Source organism: Egretta garzetta, unplaced genomic scaffold (assembly GCF_000687185.1).
Source record: "Egretta garzetta isolate BGI_Z169 unplaced genomic scaffold, ASM68718v1 scaffold161, whole genome shotgun sequence".
Classification (NCBI taxonomy): Eukaryota; Metazoa; Chordata; class Aves; order Pelecaniformes; family Ardeidae; genus Egretta; species Egretta garzetta.
In genome coordinates this window covers 4,747,559-4,767,044 of record NW_009258754.1, presented here as the reverse complement: position 1 = coordinate 4,767,044, position 19,486 = coordinate 4,747,559, and the positions used below count along the sequence as shown (strand labels likewise).

At 45.6% G+C, this 19,486-nt stretch overlaps 1 protein-coding gene across 1 annotated transcript in view; it reads right to left on the bottom strand.

Annotated features, from left to right (window-relative positions):
• Positions 1-1,183: 1,183 nt before the first annotated feature.
• The window catches only part of LOC104135454 (pinopsin), a 26,488-nt gene continuing 8,185 nt past the window's right edge, over positions 1,184-19,486 (bottom strand). The window contains exons 3-4 of the mRNA XM_009649109.2: positions 11,458-11,691; positions 1,184-4,479 (exon numbers count right to left, since the gene is read on the bottom strand). Of these exons, the coding sequence (XP_009647404.1) occupies positions 4,237-4,479; positions 11,458-11,691 (477 nt within the window). The 3' untranslated portion in view covers positions 1,184-4,236. The remainder of the gene's footprint in view (positions 4,480-11,457; positions 11,692-19,486) is intronic.

The window sequence follows — 19,486 nt, the reverse complement described above, 5'->3', positions numbered from 1 at the left end:
GACAACGATTGCAGATAGCAAATTTACATGCTGAAATGAAGTGACGAGCTGCTCATAGGTATTAGAAAGTATAGGGCTGTACTCTTGTTGAAACAAATGGGAGCTATACCTCCTTTTCAATGAGAAGAATCTTACCCCTCACTTTAGAGGTGCAAGTTGTAATCTGGGGGTTTTTTGTTTGGTTTTATGTTGTTTTGGTTGGGGTTTGGGTTTTTTTAAAAAATAAAATTGATGTCATCTAGACTGTATTATTCTAGTAAATTGGTTGAAGTATCCCAAGTGCAACTATTGGGCAGCATAAATAAATGCAGCTGCCATCTCTCTGGTGTTGTGGTATGGGGAATCATGTGAAGGCTATGGTAGTGAATTGCATGCTTGAACACTTTGATGTGCAGCGCTGAACTCTTGCTGGGTTTCTTGTGCTGCTTCAATGTAAAACTACCGTACCCAGAAGCGAGCCAGTTAAACCTCTCTGATCAGCAGTGTTGGAAGCCCACGCGCGGCCCTTCCCTTCCTGTGTGCTTGAAAACCATGAAGGGCAAAGCAAGCATGCTTAAAAAACAATGTGTGTGGTTGCTGGACTATGTGCTTAATGCATTTTCTGCTGAAGGGGTGTGTGCATAACAAAACCATTCTGTAGCGCTCAGGACAAAAGCCTCTTGGACCTGGGATTAACCTGGGCCGTACCGGCCTGCACTAACATGTGCCTGGTGCCACTCATTCCATATCCGTGGCACTACCTCCTCCTATTGCAAGGCTAAATATAATTTTCTACGGTAGGCTAAATTCATGCTAAGTGTAGACAGAGAAAGCAAAATAATTTTCTGAGAGTGGATTTTTGTTGTTGCTGCTGTTACTGCACCCAGTAATGGGAATTTATTTTTGCCTAAGCTTTGCCAAACTCCTTGTCCTGGAAGAAAACTGAAGCCTCCCAAATGGTGAGGCTCCCAGTGGTGCCCAGGGACAGGGCAGGGGGCAATGGGTACAAACTTGAAGTGTAAGAGGGTTCAGTTGAACATGAGGAAAAACTTCTTCACTTTGAGGGTGATAGAGCACTGGAACAGGCTGCCCAGGGGGGTTGCGGAGTCTCCTTCTCTGGAGATATTCAAAGCCCGCCTGGACAAAATCCTGTGTAACATGCTCTAGGAGAACCTGCTTTAGCAGGGGGGTTAGACTAGATGATCTCCTGAGGTCCCTTCCAACCCTTGCCATTCTGTGATTCTGTGAAATGTTTAGGAAGGCTTAGAAACCTTTTGGTGTTATAATATTTTTATGGTTATTATTTCTGGATTACACTGGGTCATGGCAATCCCATTTCTCAAGTTTGCTATTTCCACTACTCTTGCTACTGCGCAATTCAGCCTGAAGTCCTCTGTCAAAAACCGCTTACCTGTGAAAGCATGGAGAGACCAGGCTGTTCTGCTTGCACATAAGAAATAAGGCTAGCAAGGTATGGCACAAGAATCTTTTTATTTATAGCTGTAATGTCCTGCATGTTTCCAACCGGCATTGTTGCGGTTACAAGCCTCTTGCTGGAGCGGAGTTGCAGGTGGTGTTTGCCATTGGTTACAGGGTTAATGGAACAGAAACTAACGATTTGTGTTGAAAACATAAATATGTATCACAAGCCACACACTATTTTAACACCTCGAAGATGTGCACCAAAGCCAAATTTGTATACTAAAAGAGGACGGAACAGATTCTTGCATCTACAAAAATCACCAGTCACAGAGCTGCAAAACTCATACTAACGTAGAAATAGACCTTGACATTGAATAATCCACCTAGGCACGATACCAAGGAAAGGAAAAGATGAATTGAAAAAACTCTGCTATGCTTTGTAATCTGAAAATAACAAAGCATCCTTTAAAAGTATGTGCTTGGGAATAAATAATTGATGTGGTGTATTCATTAGCAATAAGGGCATCCGTTGCTTTGATTTCATCCACCAATACAACCTCAGTAAAAGCCTCACTTCATGGGTTCAGCTTCTGTATTTGAAAATATTTGTTGTTATTGAGGTTATTACTATAATTGTGGCTTAGGAATAAAAAAAGAACTAGCAGATTGTGCAGTAATGTGTGAGAGTATGAGAAGGCTTTTGGTAACGTTGCAAAGAAAAAAGAAACCCACATCCCTGGAAGGGAAAGACAGCTTATGGTCATTGCGGGGGGAGGGGGGCGGATCAAATCTGTTTGAAACAGAGACTCTTGTAGCAATGTGCATGGAGTGCTCTGTGGTGGTGAGGAGATGGAGATGGAAACCAGTCTGAAGGACGTGGTAGGGCTGCGCTGTGCCAGCCCTGCTGCTGGCAAATGCCCTCTGCCTCCGAGAGGGCACGCGAAGGGCATAGGTATTTGGTGGTAAAACTGAAGGTTTAAGACATTTGAATGGGAATGACTTTTGATTGATTCGAGTGCATTTGGCAGGCTCAGTGGGGGAAGCAGAGATGCAGGGGCTTGCATCATCCTTGAGGGCTGTTTGGAGATGTCCAGCATGGGCTGCTTGGGGAATCTGCTGACCCTAGGAAGGTTTTGTGCCAGTCATTTCTCAGTACTGCTCTCTCTTAAATGCAATACTCAGCTTTAAGGTTGTCACTGGTCTGATCTGGGGCTAGATGTCTTTACTTCCAGGTAAGAATTACAGGCAGATTCCTGCATTCTTACTCCTGGGCAGCTGCAACTGGTGACTGTGCTGAAGTCCTTAGCAGTTCACTTATTCCTGAACATGACACATGTATGTATAGGGAACCATCTAGCATGGCCAATTTGAAATGGATCCAACTCATGCAGTGATCAAAAAAGTCCAGTTAACTGTTTCTCCCACATTACTCATTCATCTGAACCTCTCTGTTTCCCGGTTCTGGCTTGGCTAATGCAAGGTAATTAAAGTGCTGTGATACCAATTTTTGATGGCTACCTTGGCGGTGGTGTGGACGTACTTCAGCGTGAAGCTCATCTGAAAGATGGCATTTCCACGCAGTTTGGGATTTGAAAAGTAATTCTCCACAGAATGGTGCTATTTGACATTTTCCTTCCTGTTTGGGATGACAAATACTGTCAAAATATTGGAATTGTGCTCAGAGTTAATGAGGGAGAAGGTGGTTCTGTGTTTGTTTTCGATTCTTCTTCCAGCTGCACTTCTGAGGCTTTCCAACACTTTTCTGTTTGTAGAAGGTACCATCTGTCACTCCAGTTCCCAAAGATGGTCTAAGAGGAAGATCCTGTTGAAGGTCCCCAACCAGCTTTCCTGATGGGGCCACTGCGACCAGTCAGGGTAAAAATACACTGTACCCCCTACTGCTCAATGCCCCGAGGTTTCGGCTGATATAAATGAATGCAGCTGCCCTGCTCACAGCCTACACTCACTGGCTTGGCCCTTCTGGCTCCACAAATACTCAGATAAACACGCTTCTAAAAAGAGCTGGAATCACTCTTGCTTTTGTCTTAGCACTTATGAACTGGCAGATTTCCAGAGGTGAGGGCTTTACCCAGCGGAGTGCTGCGTACTCAGAGAGTTGTTTGTTCACTGGGTGTTATGAAGAAATTATTCTTTGCTGCAATAACTTCGTAAGCTGATAATTAAAAAAAAAAAATCCCTAAAATACTTGGTTTCTCAAGCTTGAGCTGCAATTTCTATACTTCAAAACATATCCAATATATGCACTTTAAATTTTAGTAGAGCTGTAATTCGTAACTGTAGTTCTTCATAATCTGTTCAGGTTTGTATTGAAAAGTGAAGTGAGACTTTGGAGGTACAGTGTAATCCAAACCAGAGGGAGACCATCTGCACACCGGTAGTTTCACTACTGGAAAACAACCCGCTTGCTTCCCCTCTTCATGTGCAAGTTGTTTCCTGGAGCAGTTCTGCAGCAAGGTGCTCTGGACCTCTGCTTTGTCGTCGTTGGGTTTGGGGTTTTTTTGGTTGGTTGGTTTTTGGCAGAAAGTCTTTAGACTAGGGGTTTGTTGTTTGTTGTTTTTTTAAAAGAAACTTTTTCTAGAGGCATCTGCAGGTTTTATTTTGTTTTCTTCCAGAACTCCCAGCGTTTGATTAGGGAAGAGTCTCTGAGAAAGAAGGAAATGGCTTATCAGTGAAACCAACCTCTTGAGGGAGCAGACGGGCAATTCATTAGAAACAAAGGTGCAAACTGAGGTTATTTGGCAAAAACTCTCACGTCTGGACTCAAACTTCCCAAACACAAGGGGGCAGCCGGTGGCGTTAGCCCAGCAGTCTGGGTCAGGCGCTGCAGTCGGCCCCCAGCACGGCTTCTTTAGCTGTTGGGGTCTCTTCTGGAGGTGGGTGCAGGTTCCCAGTAGGGTCTGGGCTCTTGGGCAAGGGCTGCCTGGCTGAGGCAGCCACCACAGGGCCGGTGTCACCCTGCGCCCGCTGCAGCGCGTGGCAGGACCTGGACGAGGCTTTGTTGCTGGAGTTTGCAGCGGCTTTGTTGCATCTCAGAAGCGCCAAAAAGCACCTGTAAAACTATCACATGCATGTAGAGAACAGCAAGTTAGTAGGAATTTTGTTCATTTCACATTTTATAAGACAGGCTTCATCTTATGATCTTTATATTCATTTCAGTTCCTGGAACGGTCCTGAAAAAACAGAAGGATGTAATAATATTTTGTATTAGAAGTTGAATTGTTTTGTAGAAAAAATATGTGCTTGTGCTGAGTGGGAGCTCGTGCTGACATCAAGGTCTCTGTGAGCTAAGGTGGGCTGGGGTCCTGGGGAGCAGGAGCTGGGGGAAAGAGCTGCCTGCCTTTCCCCTTCATCTGGGCACACAAACTGGGTACATCAGTGAAAGAAGAATAAACCCAAGGAAAATAAAGGAAGTCATTTGGGCCAATGTTTCATGAACAAAGCAGGACCACTGCAATATTTCAGCACTTAGAGGGGACAGGTAAAGTGCTAAAATCCAGACGGGGCACCTTGCCTGCTTGCAGACTCGATGCTGTATTCATTTGGGGGCAGTTGGGTTTATAAATTAATTTTTTAAATCAATTTGTATTTTCATTGTCCCTTGATTAAAAAGTAGTACGGAGAGAGGAGCGCCAGAAATGAAATTTTTGGACAGGCCTGTAACAGTTGTCCTGTGTTTTTATTTCGTACAAATATTACTGACTATATTGCAATATAGAGAACAGAAGGGTCTAAATGCTTTTCAGCCTGGTTTTGGGTTTGTAGGAGCCTGTTACCTGATTGAGCAGGCTGTGTGCTCGCAGGCAAACACAGTCAGTCTGCTGCGGCACGGACATTTCGGGGAGCGCTGACGTATCACCCGTGCTAGCCTGTTGTCAGGTTGTTGATATACTCTGTTGGTAAAGGCATGGTAGGGATTGAGCTAATTGAATCGCCAATGAAGGTGATGTTGGCTGGTTTGATTTGTCGTTGATCAGGGAGAAGATGAAAAGGTGTGCAATGTGCTTGGTTTATGCTCTCAGATGGGCTTGGCTCAACATTCATTATTTGAGGGATTTTTTAGTTGCGTGGCAAAACATACTGCGCAGCTGAGAGTGGAGGGAGTCTATTGCGTGAAGCTAAGGAAACTGCCTGTAGCAGAAGAAATACCTATTTTTGCATCTTCCAGATTGTCTGCATGGCTTCCCTAAGACTGCAGAGTCCAATGCCGACAGCTGATCTCTTTGGGGTCAAGAGTCCCAACCAACTTCAATAGTAATTCTCTGTACAACACAGCTGATAGCAACAAGCGGTGACAGCTCTTGCTATCAACAGCCAAGTAAAAAATCATGCAGATTTTTTGTCAGCAGACTTGCTGGCTGGGGAAAAGAGCTTTTGAAAATTTTCACACATTTTGCGCCTTAGCTGAAATTCCTTTTTTTTTTTTTTTTTTTAATGAGAAACTGACGTTTCTCAGGAATTAAACACTTTCTTCGTAATAAAAATAATTATAATTTTTTATTATCAATTTATTCACCACTGAGCATTGAAATATTAAGCAGCTTGAAAATTTGTGGGGGATATTGTCTATTTTTCTGGGTTTTGCCTTCCCCTCCCTCCTGTCATAGTCAATTTTGCATGGGTGGGTGAGGCTCTTATCAGCCATCTATCTGTAGTTGCTTAATCCCCAGGAAAATTCTGTTGCAGAGTAAGAGTCTCTCTTATCTGTTTAACCTTCACCTACCTTTCGCCTGGAGGCATTTGCTCGATGCGAATGTTATTTTATCTGGCCTGTTCTCTGATTTTATCCGGCCTGATTAGAGATTTCTGAACATCTACCAAAGTGTGTGTGTGGGAAGCTGGGACATGGAATTGTTTTAGAAATACCGTGAAATTAGAGGGAAATGAAAGCTGCATCAGCCATCAAGGTATCTCCTATAGATTTCCATAGCATCAGGAATGCTGTCAGTGCTGAACATGGTTATCTGGATGACCAGCATCTCCTGATTGCACCAGAGCTCTGCCTGGCACTCTCTGTGCTCCCCCAGGTCCCCGGAGTGTGGGTGCAGCCATGGGTGCAGGGCTTCTCCCGGTCCTTTCTCAGCCCTGGGTTTGCAAAATGCTCTGTAAATATTTTGCAAATCAAAAAGGCAACGGGGGTGCTGCTGGAGGAAAACACCCTGGTTTGGGTGTAAGGGCAAGAGGGTGATTCTGGGGCGGGTCTCATGGTACCGGACAGGCTGTAACTTCCTGGGTGCTGGATTGCTGCTGGCAGATGGATTTTACTGCAAGAGCTGGGCTAGCTCCCAGCTAGTCTATGCTAGCTAGCTGCTATCCCAGGGGCAGCTTACAGTTGTTCAGGGCTCTGGAAAACCCCTATCTCAAAACAGGAATAAAACTTCTCTGACCAGTTAGATGATCCAGCAGCCAAAAAGTTCCAACATCTAAAATTTACATAGAAATAAGCACCAGCATTTTGAGTGCTGCAAGAACAAAATACACTGGTTCCTGGGAGTTCCTCTTGTGACCATAGCTGCGAAGCTTAATTTAGGGATACAAAAAACATTGATCTGCAATGTTAGATGGGAAGAGCAGGTTGTGTGAGGATGTGGATGTGATGGAGACGGAGGTGGAGAAAAGGCAGAGGGAACACTGAGTTGTGCTGAAACACAACCTGAGACAACACAGGTTAACTTGTTTGATTACCTTGTGTGTTTTGGGGTTGGTTTGATTTGGGGGGGTGCTGGTTTGCATGGCTTGCGAGGGAATAAATCTCACTCTATCCTGCTCTGTCCATCCCTTCTCTCTGCACGCAGCTTGCTTTTGAGCAAGCTGGAGCCAGATCTAACAGAGGAATTAGTAATGCCACTTTTCTAGATGAGTTTTATGAAGAGAGGCAGCTGGACAGAGGTGGGAGAACTGGAAAGAAACTGCAGTGTAAGCACAAAGGATCTGCTAACCCACCAAAGAGCCCTCCCTGAGCACTGCCGGGAGGCAGAGCCTGCAGGAGCCTGGGGTTCCGTGGCTCTGCTGCTTGTGGAGCAGCCCCTGTGCTGGGACAGGAGCCAGAGGAGCTGCAAGCTTTTCTCTTCAGCGAGCAAAGCCGTCACTGTTAGTAAAAAAGCTCTGGTGTTTAATACAAAGAATTTCACACACATGTGTGAAACATTAAAACAACCTGTGTCAGCGTTTTCTGATCGGAGGTGCTTCTACTGTCTTCTCTCTTGAGTGTAGCGAAACTCAGAGTATTGACTTCTTGATGCTCTGTGGTGAATATAGAAACCTGAACGCTGATTGCTGCTAAAATACTGAGCAATTAAAACCAAGTGGCATGTAGAAAAAAAAATACAAAACAAAACGTGTGCATAACCTTAGTAGTAAAAGTTTATGGTGAAATTAAGGTCATATTTGACATGGATAAACGCAGTTTAAGTTGTGCCTACCTGCTGCCTCCAAGCAACCTATTTAGTAAAACGATTAAGAAAGCATCTGTAGAAAAGATAACTTCTCTGCACAGTCTGTGTTGTATCATAGGGGGATCCTTCCAGCCCATGTGCATGTTAAGATTAGCCTGGGATTTTTAAACTGCCTCTTTTGATTTAACTGGGGTTGTGCATGTTTGAAGTGATGCATGGTTATCTTCGCAGGGTGGAGCCTCTGGCCATGGGAATGGGTAGGTGCAGAGCAAGCTGGTGAGTGGCGAGTCAGCCAGACTTCTTCACGTCTCTGCAACAGGGTTTGGGCTGAGATGGCACTTACCAGTGACTGCAGCTAGCTCAGGCCTTCCATCTCACCCCTGGGTACCAGGATCAACAGGTCCTGCTGCTGCAGTTTATAAGCTTGGCTCTGGCTGGTGCTGCTCCTGGGCGCAGGAGCAAGGCTTAGCACAGTAGTGAGCACAGTGAACCACTTAGCAGCTGTTGGTCTGCTTGGGGGCTTTTCCCCTGGTAAGGGATGGTAATATCTTCTTCAATGTTCCAGGGAGTTTCATGAGAGAATTTATTTTAAAAAATAAATAATAAAGGAGAAGGAAAAGAATTGCTCACGTCTCAGGGAAGAAGTCAGGGAGTTCTGCAGGAGGCTGAGCACAAGCAGAGAAAGCAACGTGCTCCCCCAGGCTGTTCGTGACAGCGAGTAGAGCTGATGGACAGTGTCATGGAAACTTTTTACTCCCTGGGAATTTCTCATGCCTCAGTAAAAACACCCAGTTACTGCCAGACTTCAAGTCAATCCCTTACCACCATCATTTGTTTTCCAGAGAGTGTGAGTTACTATCTGTGCTTCCTAACAGCTTCCAAAAATTGTTTCAAGATAAACAAATTGTCCACCTGCTATAATACCAGAAATGTGCCTGACTTAGTGGGCTGATGGAGCTGAAGATGGTTGAGGGACTGGCCTAGCTCTGATGCTCTCTGATTGTTCTCTGTAGATCTCTGTTCATCCCCCATCCCCTTCTGACCTTTTATTCTCTGTCCCTGTGCAAGGGGCTACCCCAGCTCCTGCCCTTTGTGTGCTGTGCATCACCTCAACTTTTTTTTCTTGTGAACAGCATCGCATTATCTTAGCTTGCACAGGAAAATGTAGCCTATTGGGAGGAGAAAGGGGAAGGTTTCATGACTTTCCCTGAGTTTCCCCCTGCTGGGTGTGGGACTACAGCTGGGACCAACACACAGTCCTCTCCCTCCCAGAGTGTGGGGAAGGGCTCGGGTGGAACCCAGCCATCTCCAGCCCAGTGGTGGAGTTGCACACATCAGCTTCCCTCTCCTGGGATCACTGGGTGCAGCTGGATGCTATTTGCAGAAATCCCACATGTGCTGATTAAGGGAGAGTATATTTTCTGGTTTGGCCACTTCTGGGAACTTTTCAGACAAAGTACAACTAAGTGTTCTGAGAAAGAAACCTGCTCTTTGAGCACTAGGGACTAGTTAGCAGCAGCAGCAGGAGGAATGAAAAGCAAATACAAATGCTACTGTAAGGGGCACAGAGCAAAAAGGAGTTATAGGGCTCATTTTCACTGGATCAGGAAAAAGAAAGGAGAGAAATCTTTGCACAGAGCAGATGACAGAAGGGCAATTAGATGGCCTCATAAAGCTTCTTCTACTCCATTTTATCTAATGAACAATTTTCCTCTACAAAGATTAGATCCTAACAGCCTTCTGACTGTACAAGCCAGAATCTACGTGAGGAGTGTGTTAGCTTAAACGTGAGCCATGTGTGTTTCAGGGGATGCAAACTCGGGTCAGCAGGGGGGTTTTGGAACAGTTGAACAGGCGCGAGTCATCACAGGAGGGTCTGTCTTTCCCCCCGTGCTACTGTGCGAAGGCTCTGGCATCCTCTCGAGCAGGCAGCAGGGCGGGTGGAAACGTGACCCCAAATCTGCACAGCATCTTTTGTCTTTGCCTTGCCTCTGCTCACAGTTTCCATTTGAGGGGCTGGGAGGGATTGAAGACTGTAAACCGCAGGGCGATCAAATCCCAGTTGAGGAGACATAGTCCTGCTACTGGTGCCTGGGTATCTGTACCCGGAGTTTCTAAGCGGAGAAAAGTGGAATTGAAGCAAAAGTGCGTTCTCTTGGGCTGAATTGACAGCTGCATGGTGTCGTGAAGCATTTCTCTTCTCTATTCTGTTTTGAATGTAGTTAAAACCCACATTCTCCTGGCATGAGTTGAATCTTCACCAGAAAATGTTCACCTCTCAGCAAGGTAGAAGTACTCAAAGATTTCCAGGGGAGCTCCAATGCCTTCTCGAGCCACCTAAAAATGGGGGTTCCATTCCCCTTTGGCATCAGAGCAAAGCCAGGGAGTTGCTGGTGAGCTGTACCCGGGTGGGTTGCCAGCACTGCAGAGCCCAGTCCGCCGTAGCCAGCAGCATGCTTGGCTCAGAGGGGTCTCTTATCCCTGCCTTTAGCATCAGACCTGAGGTGCCACATTTGTCCTGGAACAGGGCTAACGGCACCCTGGTGCTGACACCAGCAGTGCGCCGCTCATCGCAGAGATGAGGGCGACGCTTAGGACATGCTGCTCTGCCTGCTGACTCTGATGAAGCTGAAATTCATCCTTTGGAATGAATAAAAGGGAACATTTTTTATGCATGCAGCAATTTTTTTAGACAAAGTTTCCAGAGGGTGTGAATCGATACATGACGTGTATTCTGAGATGGAGCTGGGCAGGGTCAGAAATTCATGGCTTGCTGGAAGGATATGGAGAATCACAGTTATTCACTTACTGTGCACAATGTTAAAGATATTACCAAGCCTCTTGTGTTTACCATCTGGTGAGGGTAGTCCTGAGGCCAGCCCTCTAGCTGGAAGTAGAGCCCCAGCTACATCTACAGCCCCTCACCTGGTACCCCCCTGCCATCTGTTTTTTGGCCCTCTGCATGGCGAGGGGAGGGAAATGCAAGATTTGAAGCAAGCTGTGCCCCAGGGTCAGCTCCTCCAGCAGTGTTTTTAGACAGATCCTCACTGGTCATGGTTCCCACCAGCTGTTAGGAGGTGCAGAGTAGGACAGAAAAGTGACGGAAGGATTTGAAGGTGGGGTTAAAAGAGTCAATTGGGGAAGAGAAAGTTGACGTTGCAAAGAAGAGGAGTTACTGTGGGCAACGTGCAGTGCTGGAGCATGGCGTGGGGTAGCAAAGGCTCACGTCGTTACAAGATTTTATATATCTGAATCAACTTCACACAGTGTCTGATGCCTTCACACTTGCCAGAACATTGATTTCAGGGGAGTTGGACTAGATGATCTCCCGAGGTCCCTTCCAACCCCTGCCATTCTGTGATTCTGTGATTCTTCTCCTCTACGTTTAACTTGCTGTTCATCAGATTGTGTAGGAGAAAGGAAGGACCCATCCGTTGCTATTTGGACAAGTGGGAAGTTAGTTATAAAAGTCCCAAAAGTCAGACTCGTCAATTAAATTTACTCCCTGTAGCCCTTTTTCTGTGCTTCCCTCTCCCAGGGTTTTTCAGAGATGTCGCCAATACACTCTTCATTTCCCCTCGTCATTTCTTTACTACTTGCATACACTGAATCTGAGTAAACATAAGGATAGCATTTTACTTACCTGTTTGTTCAGAAATATGTAGATGATGGGGTTGTAGACTGTGCTGCTTTTGGCAAGGATGGATGGGATGATGCTGGCTGCAGGGGTGATGAGACCAGGTTTCCCAAATGTAGCTATAAGTGCCACAGTCGCATACGGCAGCCAGCAAAGGAGAAAGCAAATTACCATCACCACCACCATGATCAGGATGCGCTGTTCCCGGGTCCGACCCATCCCTTTATTGATGCCACTCACCTGGGTGGGAGAGAGGCAAAAACCATGCTATTAGCACTGCTCATACTGGGAGCGGATGATGATGCATGGGAGCTCCTGGAGCAGCCGTGCTAGGGGCAGGGTTGGCAGTGTCATCTAAAATGTTGTTGCCTGGAGAAGAGCTGGCCAATGTGGGCAGGGTTGGTATGTTTTGTACCTAAAGTGTGTATGTAACCATTGGAATAGGATTAGCGATTGTGCTGTTCATCTAGAATAGCCTTCTCCAGCTTTCTCTAAATCACAGCATTTAGTGTGAGTATCTTGGGCAGGAGGGAAGAGGGGGGAACCTGCCCTGGTCTAACTGGCCCCGGAGGACAGTTAGACCCAGCACTCTCTTGTCCAAGTCCTACCAGTAGTGATGGACCCGGCCAAGGATGAAATGCTCTGTACCCAGAGGCCTCTGGGGCAGGGCAGGAGACAGGCGAGAACATGAAGAACAAGAGTGTGAGAGAGCTTTCTCCCCTGAATCCACTGGAAAAGTCAGCAGTTGGATTAAACTGGTTTACAGCAGGCCCCTCCTCTGGACCTGGGGCTCGTGCGTACTCGTGAGTAAATCATGCTGTCTATAAACACCGCTGCCTTATGCCTCACCCTTGTTTCCTAGTTTTCAGTATGTTTTGAAAATTGGACCTTTTACTGATGGTTGTGTAAAGCCTGCACTGCGAAGTGCTGCAGTAAGCATGAGAAACTATTACAAGCAGTTTTGTGGGGAATCCAGCAGGATGTATTTGTGTGCTGGAAGTCACCTTGAGACTAATTAAAAAACCAAACCAAAACTGTTCAAAAAGTAGAACATATCTGTAATTGCCTGCTGAGGGAACTCGAATACCAAGTACTTTATAAATATCCTGTTAATGTGCAAATGAATTTTTTTATGACACTTATCTGTGATTTAAAAGAAAAAAAGCAGTATTTGCCACTAGGCAAATAAAGTTGTTAATCAAAATATTTCCATTAGTGAGAGGTGAATATTTCACTCAGAGGCACCCAGAGGCATCAGTAGCTCACATTTATTCACAGACATCTCAGATGGAAAGCTCACATTTATCCTTATATAATTTCACAGAGTTGATATGAATTCTGTATGACATCTTCCCTGTGTTCAGACTTTTTGAGTCTGCCACAACTTGGTATAAAACTTTACAAGGGTGTGTGATGTGGATTGGGGTACGTGTGTACAGGGATGGAGAAGAAAGAGGGGTTGCATTTTGCATTGTGTGTGCTTGATTTTTAGGCTCCCAAGAAGAAGCACTGAAAGGCATTGGCAGCCAGCTGCCAGGGTCCTTTATCCCCACACAAAATCCCAGTTTCTTTGTGCCTTCCTGACACCCCCCTGTCCACCCTCCCATGCCAGGAGACACCTGGGGCAGGTGGCGGGTGACGGCTTGTGAGTGGCACACCTTGAGGAAAACCAAAGCTCCTTTTTTTTTCTATTGATCACTATTGCGTTTAGAAAAGGCAACCCAACACCCCTTTCCTCTTCCTTCAGGTGAGGTCAGAGAAGATTAATGTTTTCTGGATGTTTTCCAGATCAAAATCAGCCTGGTCTGAGGCTGGGTGTGAGAGGAGGACTCTGGAGGTATTTCCCACTTAATAACCTTTAGCAGAGCTCAGTTCACAGAGCAGCTGGTGTAATGCTTGGTCTCTACATCTCTTTCTGAATATCCTGATGCAGCGTGACACGCAGCTAAATGGGAAGGAACAGCTGATTTTTGTCACTGGGTTGAACGCTGGCATAGAGGTAGTGGGGTGTTCCTGATGGTGCATGTTCTACCAGCACAACGCACCCTTCTCAGGCAAATCTGTATTGTGTATTGCTCTCTTTACTTTTGAAGTAAAAAAAAAAAGAAAAGCTTTCAGTTTTCAGACTGATGCTGCCAGAGAATGGCTTCACAGGTAAGCAAGGAAAGGTTTTAGTTTCCTTGCCAGCAGTAGGCAATCATTATTTTCATCCTGTGAGGCCAGAAAGTTTGAATATCCTCTCACTTCTGTAATTCTCCTTGAAGCATTTTTGCTTTCAATTACGAGGCTGCCCTGGTCAGTCAAGGGAACCTGAGACCTTGTTATTAATATTCAAGGCACATGTACAAAAAACTAAACAAACTCAGCAACCTTGAAATGTTGATGGCATGCCATCAGCAGATGGCGACTTGGATATACCACACAACTCCAGGGCTGTGCCCAGACTGGCCATCAGATCAACTTCTGTAGCTGGACAAAAGCAAAGAGCTGTGTGATGCTGGTGAGTGGTGCTGCAGGCTTTTAGTTTAATTTTGTCTTGATAACTTCCAGGGAAAGTCAGAGCCTAAATCTGGCGCAGGTAGCTTCTCCGTAGTTGCTGGCCCATAGAGGTTGGAAAGTCAGCCCAGGTTGTTTCTGGCTCAGGACTAACAGCAGCAATACTGCTGCAGGGTTACCCTGGGAGCACACTGAGCTGCTGTAAAGTGTCCTTCACTTCTGGTTTGGTCAAAAATCTAAACCTCAGTCTGCTGTGCGTGAAATTAAAAAAACCCCACCTCACTATATCTGTAGGTTTTGGTATGAAAAACAGCCACAGAAAATGTGCTTTTATAGCTTTATGGAGGTTTTGCTGGAAGTTGAGTCTCTGTTTCTCCTATATGATATTTTCAGTTTTCTAAAGTTTATGATGCCTCTGTATCCCTCATTCCATACGTTGCATGTGTGGTCCAGAATACAGAGTTAGCAGGACTGAGTGGGTTCATCTCCAATGTAGTTGGAGGCTCTGGTCACATCTTAGTCTTACAGAGATGTTTTCACATGCTTCCCATAGGTGTTAATTTTTACATGGAAAACTAACAAAAAGGTCAGGAATAGTTGGGAATCTCTGCAGACATCTGCCATACCCAGTAAAGGTCCTGATCATGTTTCTCCTGGGCTCTGTTTGGTATTCGGTCCCTGCCACAGGCAGGCAGTAAAGGCTGATGTTGGGAACCATTGCTGAATAGGGAAAAGATGGTTTCCCAATGGGCTGGAGTCACGTTCCACATCAACTTACGTGAGCAGAAAGAAGGCTACTGCACTGGAAATGTTAATATGCATCCATTCTGCGTATAAGCTGTCCTTTCGTCCGAGAGCTTACCATAACAGGCTTCACTGTGCCCTTTCCAGCTAAAACTCAGCCAAAGCTTGATCATAAAGATTCCAGACACTGGGGTCAGTGAAGTACTTAATATATAGGCGTTTCTATATGAGCTGATGGAATACACCCTCTCTTAATGCAGCCCACGACTTCGAGGGTTTGCTGGATGCAGCAGGAGTTTGTTGCGCTGCCTGTTTGCCTCTGCCTCAGACGTTATAAACCCTGCCATGCCTGTGCTATGTATTAACTTTTGCTGTGAGACAAGATCCGTGGTGAGATGGCCACAAGTGCAGAAGGACAGTCCCCATGCTGAGATCTGTTATTTAATAGCTGTTACTTAATGTTTTCTACTACAGAGAGCAACTCCAGATGGCGACTCAGCCTGCAGAAGTGATTAACTTGCCTCTTTTTTTTCATTTACCATAATTGGGAACCTACCTATCTGTCCTCCTAGTGTAGGAGCAGAAATGCTCACAAATATGGTGTTTGTGTAGTGTGGCACTGGATGTCACGGAAAGGAGAAGGACATGGATGAGAGACTAGTGCAGCAAACAATAAGAACAGGTTTAAATGGAGGTCACTGTGGACACAGCAAATTCCTGGTTAATATTGCTGACACATACTGTGCAGAAATAAGTCATCACATTGCTAGGAAAGGAAAATATGTGTTTTCAGCAATGGATGTGGAAATTGCTCAGTAACATCCAGGACCAGAGAGCACAGCTGAGTATACCCACGGCCGCCTGGGAGGTTCAGCCACGTAGCTCCTACTGAATCCCCAGGATGATCTGAGAATCTTAGCTGAGTGACATGAAACCACCATAGCATTCAGAGCTTGGAGAGTTGATGAGGACACTCACGGGGCTAGGAGGATGATTCTTGAGAAAAGTTGGAATAAAGGGAAATAGAGGGAGGAAAAAACCTCAAGCAAATTGGCCTGAGCATACCAGCTGAGGCCCCTGGCTTATGTGAGCAAAGCTGCTGTATTTCCCTAAAACAAGTGGCACAGACACCCCTGAGCTGTGGCAGCAGCTGAACCACCTTCAGCCATCACTGCCTGTTTGAGAAATAGTTCCGGAGAGCTATGAAATCAGATACACATGGTTATGCTCTGCCCTGGTGAATTAATAGGTGCAGTTAACTTGCGTGCAAGTTTTAAACTAAACCAGGGTAGGTTTAGGCTAGATATAAGGAAGAAATTCTTTACAATGAGGGTGGTGAAACACTGGAACAGGTTGCCCAGAGAGGTAGTGGAGGCCCCATCCCTGGAAGCATTCAAGGCCGGGGCTCTGAGCAACCTGATCTAGTTAGTGGTGTCCCTGCTCACTGCAGGGGGGTTGGACTAGATGACCTCTAGGGGTCCCTTCCAACCCAAAACATTCTATGATTCTATACTAGAGAACCAGACTATAACCTAATAAAGTTGCAATTAAATTGTATCGCCTGTACATTAAACGCCAATCCAATTTCTTCTAAAGTGGATGTGAGACTTCCTGATGGTCCCTGCACATCAGTTTATGTCCTACTTTTAAGAATTGATAAATGCAGGTAATGGGTTTGCAGAAGGTGTGTTGGATGCTTCAAGGGGAGCTCTCAACCCTTTGAAGTGCGACTGTGCTGTCTGTTCCTGGTTGATGCTTGTAACTCAGGTCAGGGGATCTATGGGCGTGCACGTCAACACATCTGTGCGTTGCCCAGAAAGAGCTATGAGGTGCTTAAAATGACATCGGGTGTATCCCATGCACAAAGCAGGCTGCCAAGGGAGCCTGGCGAGCTCTGGAGGCCCAGAGTCCACAAGACCTCTTGGCATGAGAATAGCCAACCTCTGCAAGCACAGGCTTACTTGGCAAAGGCTGAGCAAAAAGAAATGGAAGCCCAGCAGAAAGTTTCAAACAGTAAGTCCACAGGGTGCTTACAGAAAGGGAAGAAGTTAACCTTGGAAGTGATTGCTGAGGCTTAATGAGAATTTCCTTGAAGCTCTCAAACAGTGGGCAGTGATATGGTGGCTCGTTTCACAGTAGCTCTCCTAATAAGAAAATGCTTTGCTTGGAGAGGAAATACTCAAGGAAAATAAATGGCTGATACTACCATTAAGAAATGTTGCGAGATCAAGTTAGATTTTATTTTTAAGGAAGTTTTTTTTATCCCTCCTAACACCTGAGCCTTTGAGTTATGCTTAAAAGCTTCTCACTGCAATCATAAAACCTAGAAACATGTTACCTGCACTCATAATGAAAATATTTTCATATAATTTTTGATTCAGAGCTTAGGCTTTCTTAAAATGCCCATGCATTCAGTGCCTTATCGTGAAAACGAGAGTGAGAAAAGCAAGCTGCCAACTTTGTGTTGTATTTCCGTTTTAATGCTCGTCCAGTGCTTTGCTCCTGGCAACCTTGTGCTTTTACTCCACAAAACAGATTTTACATCAATGTAACAGTCTTGAACCCAGCGGGTCAGACTGCAGCACAGGGAGATGGGGAAGAGCAAAGCTGGAGGCAGGACTTAACGTGACTTGAGGCAAAAGACAGCAACAGTGCTGGTTTGTCACTTGGAAACTTCTGCCTCCCAGATTTCCTAGCATGCTGCTTACCTGATCTAGATCTAGTAAATTAACATATTGTGAGGCTTAGCAGTATCATTACCCTGATGGCAAACCCCCAAATTCCTTCTTTCCCAATCTGAGTCAAAGACAAAACCTTTTCTAGTGCCCTTGTGTAACGCCAACTAAGCAAGGTCCCAGCTGGCTGGTCTGCTTGGGGTCCATGTCTTTCCTGCGTGCAAGAGGGCAATTACTAAGCCTCTCTGAGATTTTTTTATATATATATATATATATATATATTTCTGCATGCTAGTTCTTTGGGGGTGTGTAATTCCTTGTAGCAGCTGTGAAATGGAAGAGGTTTATCGATCCTCTGAAAGTCACAGAAAATGCACCACCACCTTCTGCAGGGACATGCATTGCTTCCCCGCTCTGCCTTCAGTGAAACTGGGAGGCTCTTCTGGCTCTTGCTGCAGCCTGAGCAAAGCTGAGCTAGAGCTAGTGGTGGGGAGCAGGGATGGAGACTGATTTAAAATAGTTGGTACTAGTTTCAGGAGCAAAAAAAAAAGAATTATTATCAAGGTTGTGAAACCTTCCTTGGGATTTCCAGGAAGGAAGGAAGGGTGTCTGCAGGTGGTGGGTGGGGGGCTGTAGAGACTCTTGCAGTAGCCATTGCACATTTCTTCCACGACCACAGCATTCTTGGTGCTTGGTTTCTTGCCTGGAACTAAGTGCAATTTTATGGGTAATGGAATGCCTTATGCACAGGGAGGAATAAAACATCTGAAAGAAATTGCTTTTGCCTCAAACCACTAATTAATTTCAACCAGAATTCCATCCTTTTTTTTGCAAAAGGCCTGGGGAGCTGAGTCTTATGTTTGGATTCACTTAGGAGGTGCTCTGCTTTCCCTGCTCACGGTTTCTGGTCTCACCTACGCTGCCCCTGTGCCCAAGTAGAGATTCAAGAGCAAATGTCTATGAATTAGGCAGCTAAGAGATGACACCCTCTCTTCTAAGGTCATGTGAAAATGCAAAGAAATCTTCAACCAGATGAATCCTTTCTTATTACTGAAGCTTGGTAACAGCCCACATAAGTGATCTATTTTTCAAGCCAAACGTTTCCTTTTTCCCTGCCTTTTTCCTACACTGTTTACCTCCCACTCCCTCAGTTATTGAGGCAGAGCTGGGGCTGACCTGAGCATCTCATTGCTTTTGGAGTGCTGCAGAGACTTCTGCCTCGCTCGGCTGTGCCACAGAGAAAGGGAACCAGATGACAAATGTTATGGCCATTTGTGGTGTGCGGAATGTGTTGTGCTCCCGAATCCCACTAATGCTTATGCATCAGATTGTATTTAAAAACACACAACTTCAACCCTAAATGCAGTATATGCTCGTATACCTTAACGAGTTCGGTTTACGCCAGAATATACCAAGTTTTCCTGTTCATATGGAGGGGATGCTAACACCTCCCTTTTGGTGGGTCCAAATAAAACTTTTGACTCTCAGGCTCTGCTTTTGGACTGCCCAGCTCTAAGAGTTGGGTGAAGGTTTGCCTCTGCAAATCCTCTTCCTTCCAATAAATGAAGGCTGTGGAAAAATCTCCCATGGTAAGTGTATTAACAGGAATGATACTGTGGAAATTCAGCCAAAGGCACTTAAAGCTGGCTGTAACCAAAAGGTGGTGGTCTTGGGCTGTCCCCCATTGGAAGGGGATCACACAGCTCCTGCAGGGACCTTCATTGTGTGGGCAGAGGGACCTGGCCTCACCATTACTGATGGCTTTCTGGAAGCTGCAGTTTCCAGGTATTAATGCAGACCTCTGCCAAAGCTTATAGGGAGGCAAGGCGGGGAGAGAGACAAGAAGAAATCCGTTTCCATCCGCTGCACTGACGTCTTTCACTTCTGCTATAGTAATTTTTCTCATGAGAGGGCTTGGAAGGTGCCAGATGAGTGACAGTAAGGGTCTCATGCTGTGCAAGGGAGAGACCTCTGTGGCTCAAGCATGCCATCGAAGTGCTCACAGCATCCTCTTGCATTCACAAGGCTGTCCTCGCAAGGGACATTTAAGATGTGATTTAAGATTAAAATTTATATCTAAATTCAGTTCCTCACCTGCCTTTATGAACATAGAAGGCTCC